The sequence below is a fragment of the Photinus pyralis genome, unplaced genomic scaffold (assembly GCF_008802855.1).
Source record: "Photinus pyralis isolate 1611_PpyrPB1 unplaced genomic scaffold, Ppyr1.3 Ppyr1.4_unclustered_Scaffold8297, whole genome shotgun sequence".
Lineage (NCBI taxonomy): Eukaryota > Metazoa > Arthropoda > Insecta > Coleoptera > Lampyridae > Photinus > Photinus pyralis.
In genome coordinates this window covers 1-12,017 of record NW_022172349.1, presented here as the reverse complement: position 1 = coordinate 12,017, position 12,017 = coordinate 1, and the positions used below count along the sequence as shown (strand labels likewise).

Below are 12,017 nucleotides of genomic sequence, written 5' to 3'. Positions count from 1 at the left end.
TTATAAGCTCATTAACTATTGTCTAGGAGATCCTTTCAAACCCTTATTGCTATGGAGCGTATTTTTCATATTTGTGCGCTTTTAAATAGGTACTGCTTTTCAAATGGAAATTGTGTTGCGGCTCTTTGAAATTTTTCGCTATATGCACATTCCTTTATTACACGCACATCTGAAACGCACTTTAGTAGACGAAAAAATAAACTTTTAATAATGTTAAAGCGGTATACAGTTTGGACAAAGGTTGAAAGAAAACACGCTCCTTGCCGAAATTAAATTAAATTAACACTCTGAAACTAAAAAATAGATTCAAAACAGATTTCAAGAAGCAATCAAACTCTTTCCCAAATTAGAAAAGCTGGATTTGCAAATGGTCGAAAAACAAGGCCTCCGTGTTTGGCTGCTTTCTTACAAATTGTTAATTGCACTCATGTTTTGTAATGAACAGGAGAAAAATGGAATAAACCAGCAGGCTAAAAACTAAGGTGTTTTAGAAAACCCCGTTTTCCAAAAAAGGTGGTTACTGTAGAAATCCACCCGCAAAAATGTTGAGGACAGATTTCAGGAGCAACGCGATTAACTGCTTGATAAAAAAACCACCCACTTCCGCAAATTGTGAACCTGACGTGGACGAAATTCGAATTGTTGAGAGTACCGACAAAAGTTTGTCGTCCTCTTCTCAACGAGAAACAGACAGTGATAAAGAAGAAACTTTTGAAGATTGTGCTGTATCGAATTTCGCAGGGTAGCTTGCCTTTAAATGCATCAGTGTTTTTGTGGAATTTGCCCACACTTTACCGCACTTGCGGTTGCATAAACGCACGTTCTTATGCTATGGTTTCTGTGGTATAGCAAATATCGAAACGTGGTTGGATAGGAATACTCTAGCTCTCCACATCAGCGTTACCAGATATACCGTTTTTGCGGTAGATCTACCGTTTTGAGTTTTAAGCTACCGTTCTACCGCAATCAATATAACTTCTACCGCTAAAGATTTGAGTTACGCAATACTATTATTTGTCTCTTTCATATTTTTTTCGCAGCATTTGCGCTGAACTGACCTGGAAGCTGCCAAATAAATAAAATAATCATAAAATTAACTCGGCATTATCAGGGAATGCTAAATTAATTCCATGATAGTATTAAATTACAGAGCCTTTTCCGGTCTATTAAATTACAGTGTGCTATTCATAAAACATTGCAAGTCTCTTATCTGAACATTCTTGCTTACCTTAAATGAACTTGTGAGAATGACTTCAATCCAACAAACAAAAAGAAAAAGCAAATTAAAATTCAGTTTCTTTCGGACTTCGATCACGCTCCCGTTCGTTATCTGTCTTCTGCCCTTCAATCTTAAGTCTTTATTGTGTTAGTTTTTATATTACATGGATTTCCGTGTTTGCTAAAGGAAACGTACGGCCTTTAAATAAGAACTACCTATTTACGTTTACGTATAAAATGAGGTAAAATTCAGATTTAAAAGGAAAAGAACATTATTTTCTATAGCAACCATTTTAGTTCAGATTCAGAGAATGAATATATTTCCGATTCTGCCCCAAGTTCCAGCAAACCAAAAAAACGGAAATATAATCAATTGTATACAAAAAAATGGGAAGCAGAATTTAATTGGATAATTGAAGCGAAAAAATCAAGTTGTGCACATTGTAAGATATGCGATAAAACCATTAATATAAGTTCAGGGAAACTTCAATTGGTGCGACATCAGGATAGTGAATCGCACAGAAAAAAATCAAAGCAGGCAGTAAACCAACCAACTCTAAAATCATTTGTAAATAAAGGTCCATCAATCGAAACCGCTACAAAAAAAGCGGATATGTATATTTCCGCTTTTGTGGCAGAGCACAATTTGCCATTTAGAATTGCGGAACATCTTCCGCTACTTTTAAGGAGCATTTGTAGCGATTCCGAGATTGCCAAAAATATAAAATGCGGTAGAACCAAAACAACCGCTGTGGTAAAAAATGTAATTGGCCAAGCAAGTGCTCAAAAACTTTACGATATATTAAAAAAGGTCAAATTCTCTATAATTATTGACGAGTCGACGGACCTAAGTTGTTCGAAGCATTTAGTTATGGTTGCCCGATATTTTTATGAGAATAGGTAAGATGCAATCATCAACAAATTATTTTGCTTTAATTATGTATTTTTGCAGGATTCACGACACTTTTTTAACATTAATTAAAATGAAGGGCATCAAGGGCTGAGGACATATATAGGGAAATCGTGCGTTTTTTTCAAGAGAAAAATATCCCCCACTTAGAGAATCTAATCGGGTTCGCCTGTGATGGTGCAAACGTAATGGTTGGTGCACACCACTCTGTTATGTCAAAGTTAAAAAGGGATATACCTCATATTTTCTTATTTAAATGCATTTGCCACAGTTTTGCGCTCTGTGCATCAAATGCTTGCTTAAAGCTCCCCAGAGCTGTGGAAGATTGTGTCCGCAATATTTATAATTACGTAGCCAATAGTCCCAAAAGGATTGAAGCTCTAAAAGAGTTTCAAAACTTTACGCAAACGAAAATTCACAAGATTTTACATCCAAGCCAAACTCGTTGGCTCTCTTTAGAACAATATAATGCTCTAAAATTATTCGGTGCCGCTTTCGCGTGCGGTCTACCAATATGAATAACACTATAGCGTGCGGTCTGCAGTGTAAGAATGTACCTAGCACCTAGCATGTGATCTCCATCACAAAAATAAACAGTGTTTCCAAAATTCAAAAACCAAATTACGGCAATTATAAATTGCTATTTTTTATTATTATCGTATAACCTTCTAGCTAAGGTTTATTAATGTAATTATAAGAAAGAGATTAATAGGCTCATTATGGGGTGCTGTTATTTAAAGTCACTAATGATCCCATAAGAAGCATTAATTAACATTCCCTTAAAATTTGTTTATGACGAGAATAACTGCATCCATAATGGGATGAAAGTACAGCTTTCTATTATTATGCCGCTTTCGTTAATCACCTATTTATAATCACCCCAACCATCGACCGCTATTGGACATCAGGGTGATAATGATTGTACTTAAGTGAATTTCCACAGCCCTGACTTTCAGTACTCAGACATTTTCAATATTGATCATGTTGCTGAAAGATTTTTACAATAACGTTATTCTAAACGAAGAATTGGCAGCCGCTTATCTGCAAGAAAGACAACTTTTGGATGCAGCGGAGGATGTAGAACCATGTCACAGATGTGGCAGTGAAATGCAGCAGAAAAGAAGACGCGACAGAAATGGAGAATACAGGCCTATATTCAGGTGTCCTCGTAAAGGCTGCCAAACCTACCGCTCTGTACGTAAAGGAAATCAATTTTTTCATTACACTGATGTGAACAATAGATTACACTGTAATTTGAGTTTGTGCGAAATTTTGGAGCTAGTGTTCTTGTTTGTGATGGAGATCCCAACGAACAGTACGGTCACGCTAACTGGAAAATCATCTGCAACGGTTACCGATTGGTTCAACATGTGCCGAGAGGTGTGCGGATCCATTATTCGAACAAGGAGAAGAATGACTGGCGATGACGACAATCCAATACAAATCGACGAAGCAAGATTTGCTGGACGGCGAAAATATAATCGAGGAAGGATGCTAGCCGGTGATGGTGCACCTGTATCTGAAGACAGCGATGTAGAAATTCAGGATAATCGCAACCATGGACGGCGTATAGATGGCCCTTGGGTATTTGGGCTAAAGCAAGGCACTGATTGTCGATATTTTTATGTTGAACGGCGTGATCGTAATACGTTAAGGCGGATAGAAACAGGGGATAGGCCACACACATGTCTCACTGAAATGAAACCTCAAATGCAGAACTTTTTATCAATTTCCTGGTTCAGGAAATTATTTTGGAAAGGATTAGGATATTTTATTACATTGCATTATAACATAAAATTTGATGTATGCATTTTTTGGGTCAAAATTTGCTTGTATATTTACTGCGAAGGAGATTTTTTGTATTACGATAAGATTAAATTTACAGACGTGTGTTAAGGTTATTAAAAAACTAAATGCATACAATTAATGTCACGTTGGGTTACATTAAGAAAGTATATACAAAGTTATTTCAATTAATTTGGTTTAGTTTTAATCTTCATAAAAAGTTTTTTATAAAATGCGTGTTACACAGAAAAAATATTGTAGAGATAGGCAACTTAAACTACACATTGCCTTGGGCCGTATTGAAGCTGTTCCAGGTATGTAACTCATTTACATATCAAAAGAGACGGTAATTATAATTACTATACCTGTATTATCTACTTCTTTTGTAAACTGTTTTATTATTTCGATGCACAATAATGCTGCTCCCTAATTTTACTTCTTTATTTTAATTTTTCCTATATACAAATAATACAAACAAAATGTAATATTTTTCAGTATTTACAGAAAATCTTGCTTTTACTTTCCGCCACATACGTAAAGAAAGTATTGTAGGTAATCGACCAAACAAAAATTTTGTTAATTTTAATTTTTCTCGACGTTTCATGACCCAAGGACGCCAAAAAGTGTTTTTTAAAAGTGTCGGTCCGTCTGTTGTCGTCGTCATAGTCGTCGTCCGCAAATTTTATGCACTTTGTTCTCAGAAACGGCCCATCCGATTACAGTGAAATTTTCCGATTTTTATTTTGCGTTTTATCGTTTTGATAAAATAAAAATCATCGCAACATTGGAAATTTTATTTATAACCTCTAATACGAACAATTAAAAATAACATTCTTCCACTTTCCTAATAAAAAAAAATGTACATTGTATAGTATAACAGTAATTACATGAAAAATTATTTTGTAAGGTAAACCTTCCTAATTTCTTGTTGGCGAGATCTTCTCGGGTCTACTAATTCAGGTAGTAAACTGTACATATAAAAATCACGTAGCCGTTTTTCCATGTACTGTGACCAAAAAGAATCGTCCCTAAAAATATAACAAATAAACGTCAATAAATAAAAATTTGTAATAATTACCTTAAAATTTCTTCAACATGAAATCCTCCTCTGGTATACAATATAAAAAAGCATACTTCCCGTTGAGTTGTATGTAACAAACCCTGCACCTGATAAAAATAATTGTGGTTTCGTTTTAGTGTAATCATTCTCCAGCAAGCAATAATCAATTTTTTTTTTTGCAGTATCGCATCAGTTGGTGACAAAAGACCAGATTTATCCGAACTTTTTATTTCAATAATCGCATTATTGTCTACTAGGCCATCCGGAGAACATGCCAAATAAGAAATACTTGGATCTATTACTAAGCCGCTTTTGTTTACCTTTTTATTATATTTACTTTCGAATAAAGCAATTGCGGTTTCTTCACTTTCTAAACCAAATTGTGTAGCACTGGAACCTTTAAAAGAAGAGTATAATAATGCTGAAACTGTTTTTGCTGTTGAAGTACTATTCCGCAGTTTACATATTTTTCCAAAATTTGACGCGGTAATTCGTTTCATCCTTTCACTCTTCCAAACAACTGACCCAGATTGCAACAATGATGAACGAAAAATTAATTCTTTGTCTGCTTGATCCAATTCACGTAAAAATTCGTTACACTTTTTTGTGTAAGTCCATATCTGCTATAATGTTAGACGCCTCTGGACCATAAGATCTATCTGTTGTAGCAAATTTTTTCCTCTTCACACATTTTCCTAAAACGCACAAAATGTGTTCATAAATCATTAACCAGGGACGTATTGCTACCTTGTCTCCGAATTTCTCTGGCTTTACTTCTCTTTACTAAATACTTTTCTAAATAAGTTCCTGCAGCCAATTCAGATAGTTCTTCTAAAATAATTGCCATAAAACTTCCAGATGAATTATAAGAAATTGCCGCCGCCATACATCTTATTTGGTAAGAATTCTTTAACGAAAAGTTAATTCTTTTTCCTCCTACAAACTTGGCGACTATAGCATTGTAGGTTTCGGCGGCCTTGGTGTCAACGTCATGTAGCAGACTGGCAGCATTGTTTGCCAATCGCATGTTTATAGATTTCACTACATTATACAAACCGCATGATTGTAGATCAGGTACAAGGTTTTCCTAAATAAAAAAAAAGGTTATGTGTGGCACAGATAACTTTAAACATGAAATTCTTACCTCCCCGCCCTTGCAAAAGTAATCGTCACATGCACTGTGGTCCCCAAATATATGTTTTGGGCCATTTAAAATATCCCCTTTCAATGAATTTGTTTTCTCATCAAATGGTTTATTTTCGTTTTTCCTGTGTTCAATAGCTTTAGTCACCGCATTCCGGAAGCGACCCAATGTGTCGCTATTAGTAACCTTCTTTCGTAGTGCTATTGGAAAATTCGAATCTTTTGAAATTTCTGAGATTTTGTTCAAATAATTTCGAAGTAGATGGTTACGGCATTCAATTTTTTGTATTACAAATGTCGGTCCATATGGTGCTGCTTCTGTCAACTTTCTATAAACGCTACTATCACCGTCGCCTATCACTCTCCCATATATCAAATTGTGCGTTTTTACAGACTTTTTAAAACCTTCCACAATAATGTCAGCTTCCATTGATGTAGAAGTTCCATGCCAATTTTGGAAGCAATCATGATCTTTTAAAACTGTTGCTCTTGCGCATACGTAACAGTACTTATTCCGAACTCCAATGTACAAAAGTTTTTTTGTCTTTGCTCCTATAATACATGCCTAAAATACAGAAAGTTCTAGAATATATTGTTAATTGCGTTTACAGATACACTTACAACTCCAGATAAAGCATTATAGTTTGTTCGGTATGAGCGCTTGCTCCAAGCTCCATCAACTATAACGGATATAATCGGTATTCCTTTACTATTTACTTCACCGGAAGTTTTCGCCAACAAAGCCTCTTCTTTTCCAGCGTTTACCATAAGTTCCTCATTTTTGGTTTGTATAACCGAAAACAACTGGTTGTGATGTTTGCTGTACGTTGTGTGTGACATATTAGGGACATCCAATGATGCAAGAATTTCAGAAAGTTGCGAATAACCGATACCAGCACTTATACAACCAATTGCAGCCATCAAGTTTACGTTTACATTATTATCTGGATCTTCGGTCCTTATATTTTGAATAATATTACATACTTCACATTTAAAGGAGAAAACGCTATGTAAACCCTCAATTTTTTCAGAAACAAGGTTTAAGTCAAAAAACGAACAGTTAAAACCTGAAACGTAATAAATAAATCGATCAATCGCCTAATCAATTTTTTTAAATGTAGGTACATACCTTCATGCTTCAAAGATTTCAATTGACTGAAAAGGTATGAAATGTTCACAATTCGTCTACCGCTTGTTTTGAACAAACTACTATTGGCTGTGGCTTTTTCGTAGCAAAGTTCCTCAAGGTCCGTATCTTCACTTATGTCCATATCGCTTTGCTCATAAACCAAGGACCTATCTTCTGAATCATCTCCAGAAATCTCGTTATCTGAGCAGTCTCTAACACTTCCTGCGTTTGAAATATCGGAATCAATATAACAGGAGGATTTGGAATTGATAAATTCATCCATCATTTGTTCTCTGCAGTCAGTATGGTTAGACACTACCAATTGCCCTTCAAAATCGAGAATGGTTTCAGTCGAAATTTGGTTTTCATTTGTACCAACGCTTTGGAGTTTCGGAACATTTTGCGAATTTTTTCCGATAGCCTTCCCCCTCCTGAGGAGAATAACAGAGTAAATATTTACATCATATAAAAAAATAACTGTTAGACTTACATTAAAGCTATCTTTTTCATGCGTAGCTTTTTGCTTTTCCTTGGTTGAGATAAATAGAGTTTGCTCTTTGCCATTGCTAAAAAATGCCAGTCACGATGTTTTTTATGCTAAAAATGCGTAGATAATGTGTAATGAAATTGAAACTAAAAATATTGTGCTTACCTATACAGGGTGTTACACGACCGTTCGAAAAAAAAAAATCGGGTTGTAGAGGGCATCAAAACAAGCACTTTTTCCAAATAAACCGAGGGTCCAACGTGTTTCGTTTGGGAGCCACCCCCCAAAGAGTGTTGAAATCTGCATTTCTTCTTTAATTTTTTTCTCAGCAACCATAAGAGTTACAAAGTCGGGTGGCATGTCTTTGAATAGGTTTTTGGGTATGCTCTTTCCGATTTTGCAATTTTTTTTTCAAAATTCCTACCCCTAAAGGGCGCACCCCTAAACTAGGGTGCAAAAAAAAATTCTGATTTCGACGAAATTTGGTATCTGGGGTTTTTTTAACATGAAAATCACGAATCTGAAATTAGTTTTTGAAAATTCGAAAAAAAAGTTCCACTGCAATTCTTGGCGGGACAACGAAAATAGAGATAATTCCACGAAATTTGTTGTGTACATACTAAACGAGTTAAGGAACAAAACTGTCGAACAGTTTTTTAAAATAACTTTTCAAACAAAAGTTATACTCATTTGAATGTTGGTCCTTCGGGTCGCGAAGTGTCCCAAGCCTACTAGTAAGCCATAATTTCGCATGTGTTGGTTGACAATGTCGCAAAAACAAAAGATTAACGGTTTGAGTCGATATTTTGTTATTTGGAATTAATTCGGTCATTAAATGATTAAAAAATTCGATGTATCGATTAAAACACCTACCAAGGTATCTTAAAGCGCTGATCGATTATTTATTATCTAAATAAGGTAGGGGAAAAAGTCAAATCACTTTCCGTATGATACTTTTTCACTATGATCAAAAATTTTCATAATCTTAGGTTGAAAAATAACTTCCAAAAGAACACGCTCCTTTTAAGGACAAATTTCCCCTACCATTAGCAATGCATTTTCCCAATTTAGTTTTAGAGAAAGATTTACAAAAACTTGATAATGAATGGAGATTATTGAAAAATTCAAAAATTAGTTATGACGACCAATCAGTCTTATCTCTTTGGTTAAACGTACAGGCTGAAAAATATGCGGATGGTACACTCGTATATCCTTTGCTCGCAAAGTTTGCATTTAATATACTTAGCCTGCCCCATTCTTCGGCAAATGCGGAAAGAACGTTTTCGCAAATTAATTTGCTTAAAACAAAACAAAGAAACTACTTTCGACTAGTTTTTGTGGGTATTATGCACGCAAAACATTACACAGGAGATGAATGCTTTAACATCAATATTGACAATAATTTGCTGTCGTATCATAATAGCAACATGTATAAGGCTATTAACGATTTTTCAGAATCAGATTAATTTAACAGTATTGTACATTATCTGTAATCTTAAATGATAAAATAAATTATTAAAAGCAAGCAAATTTAATTAATTTAATTATCAATCCATGATATAGATTTTTTTTAGAGCCAACATACCCCAATTTCTCTTAAAACGGTGCTTATAAAAAATCTACCGTCAAATTTTTATATATACCGCTTTTTCAGCTATGAAACTACCGCAAGGAAAATTTCGAATCTGGCAAAACTGCTCAACATCCTCTACCTGTGAGCACAAAACATTTTTAATCATTCCCTTTACCGTTCTCATTTCGCCATGTCATATACTCCTAGTATTATATTGACCAAGGATAAAAACATCTTAAAGCCCAAATTCAATCCACCCAGATTTGCCAATCTAGTGCAGCGGAACAACACGGGTACCTTTGCAAGGCCAATGGCAAGTACCAGTACGCCAACGTCACCCATTCGACATTTCATCTTTAATAAAGAAGAATTCATTTCATTCGATTATCATCATTTGTTATTTTTTAATCTCTAATTGTATCACTTATTGTTGTATTTAATTATTTATCGTGTGTCAACTTCTTGTATTTTTTTCTTGCTAAATATTTTTTTATTTGTGAGGTTATATTTTCGTCAAATTTCAAACCTTAGAGAAGGAACGTCCGTTTATGGTCTGTGGGAAAGTCTAAAGTTCGTTCACCCAACAGAAATAGTTAAGCCCCTCCTCAACAATTACCGCCACATTTGAATACGACATTGTTATTGGTGTAATTTTTGAAGCCACAATCACACTTGTAAAGCGAATTGGCCGAATTGGGTAATCTGTCATCTGTCATCTTGCCTATTGCGTTTCTGTCGGTTTTTACGTTTTTACATCTTTACTTGCGTCAATTTGCCATTAATCTCCTTTATTCACACAAAATAGTCTTTATAAAGACTAGTCGGTGTATTCTAAAGATAGTCAGGTGAGTAATTATAAAATTTTATACACGATTTTTACATGCCTGTTTTTAGGGTTATATTATTCGCGATCAAGAAAAGTTATACGCAAACATGAATGTCGCCGGTGCTGCTTTCTCTCCACCGAAAAAACGTTCTGCCAAGCACTTTTCAGTTGAAGACAAAACTGGCATTTTAAATATCTTCAAGGCATATTCGGAAGACAACCCGGAGGTATCTAAAAGGATAAAGTTGAGTTTACGGCTAAAGCAGCAGGTAATTTTCATCTTAGGCACATTCATTTTTACTTATTATTGTGTAATTTAGGTGTAAGCATTCCGAGTGTCTACAAGATTCTTCGGGAGTATACAGAGGTACACGAACTTCATTCACCTAAAAAATATTATCGACCACGAGCAATTTTGGACAATATTGATTCCGGAACTAAAAGTATTCTTCGACGTTTGCTTCATTCTTTCTTTGAAAGAAATGAACCACCTACCCTGAGTAAAGTTTTGGCAGTGTTACACGAAGACTTACCCCATTTGAAACGAACTACTTTATGGAAATTAATAAAAGAAATAGGTTTTCGGTCAGTAAACCTTTTTTCTTTACGTGTATGTATATTATGTACTTGTCATTGTAGATTCGAAAAGAGGTCACGCAATAGTGTTCTTAAGGAAAACGACGAAATATTTACTTGGAGGCGTCGGTTCTTGCGTGAAATTAGAAAATATCGTGAAGAAGGTAGGAAGTTGTATTTCCTAGATGAAACTTGGGTGAATGCTGGGCATACTGTAAGCAAAGTATGGAAGGACACCACAATCTCACTCCAAGACAGGCATTTATCAACGGGCTATCAACTGGATTGAAAGATCCATCGGGCAAAGGAAATCGCCGTATTGTTCTCCATATAGGGTCCGAGGATGGCTTCGTCGAGGAAGGTTTGCAGTGTTTTGAATCGAAGAAAACAGGGGATTATCACGAAGAAATGACCAGTGAAGTTTTTGAAAAGTGGTTTATGGAAATCGTTACACATCTTGATGAACAATCTGTGTTTATAATGGACAACGCTTCATATCATAGCAGGAAAAGTGAAAAAATACCAAACACCAGTACGAAAAAAGCTGATATACAAACTCGGTTAACAAGCAAATCGATACCTTACGAAGAAGATATGGTAAGAGCTGAACTTCTACAGCTTGTGAAACGGGCAGCTGTTACACCAAAATATGTAGTTGATGAAATTGCAAAGGAACACAATCGTATCGTGCTGCGATTGCCTCCATATCACTGCGAATTGAATCCAATTGAACTGATATGGGCGCAAATAAAAGGTGAAGTGGCCAGAAACAACACCACATTTAAAATGAAAGACCTTCATCCACTATTTCAACAAGCAGTGAAACATGTTACTGCTGAAAATTGGAAGAACGCAATTCGCCACGCTCAAAGTGAAGAGGAAAAAATGTGGCAAATTGACATTTTAATGGACATCGTAGTGGAGCCATTAGTAATTCATGTGGGAGATGACTCGACATCACCGGAGTCCGAATCCGAGTGAAGCGATACAGGATTTAAATTGTTATGTACCTTTGTTTATATTCAAGTGCACTTGTAATTTCAAAACTTTGTGCTGCTGTAATAATACTTTTTTGTACTTTTCTCAATATAAACAGTGTTTTTATGTTGCATATTTACATGTATTTAACAGTTTGCAGGTTTTACTATTTTTGCCACGAGTTATGTTCAGAGAGATAGCGCCATAAGTAGTTTTGAGCAAGTGACATTTCAATTGGATTTTTGAAATTTTCCGCTTTTTATAATTTTGTGGTTGTAAAACTGGTTGCTGCTTACATTGGCCCAAATTTTGTAGGAGTGGCTTAACTATTT

At 35.2% G+C, this 12,017-nt stretch overlaps 2 protein-coding genes and 1 long non-coding RNA gene across 5 annotated transcripts; 2 read left to right on the top strand and 1 right to left on the bottom strand.

Annotated features, from left to right (window-relative positions):
• Positions 1–4,756: 4,756 nt before the first annotated feature.
• Positions 4,757–7,644, bottom strand: LOC116182986. Of its 3 annotated transcripts, XM_031503576.1 has the most exons (7): positions 7,246–7,644; positions 6,738–7,183; positions 6,118–6,681; positions 5,721–6,060; positions 5,422–5,668; positions 4,992–5,370; positions 4,757–4,941 (listed from the first exon to the last, which is right to left on the bottom strand). In XM_031503576.1, the coding sequence occupies exons 1-5, from the start codon at positions 7,529–7,531 to the stop codon at positions 5,568–5,570; spliced, it is 1,737 nt and encodes a 578-aa protein (XP_031359436.1). In that variant the 5' UTR covers positions 7,532–7,644; the 3' UTR covers positions 4,757–4,941; positions 4,992–5,370; positions 5,422–5,567. The 3 variants fall into 3 exon arrangements, with proteins under 3 accessions (XP_031359436.1, XP_031359435.1, XP_031359437.1); XM_031503575.1 differs by having other exon boundaries at positions 4,992–5,668; XM_031503577.1 differs by lacking the exons at positions 4,757–4,941; positions 4,992–5,370 and having other exon boundaries at positions 5,616–5,668; positions 5,721–5,804; positions 5,862–6,060.
• Positions 7,645–9,786: 2,142 nt separating this feature from the next.
• On the top strand, positions 9,787–10,654 carry LOC116182988. Its single transcript, XR_004147663.1, has 3 exons — positions 9,787–10,150; positions 10,200–10,400; positions 10,452–10,654. It is a non-coding gene; the product is annotated as an uncharacterized LOC116182988 (long non-coding RNA).
• Positions 10,655–10,932: 278 nt separating this feature from the next.
• Positions 10,933–11,688, top strand: LOC116182987. The gene has a single exon (XM_031503578.1). The coding sequence runs from the start codon at positions 10,933–10,935 to the stop codon at positions 11,686–11,688; it is 756 nt and encodes a 251-aa protein (XP_031359438.1).
• Positions 11,689–12,017: the final 329 nt, after the last annotated feature.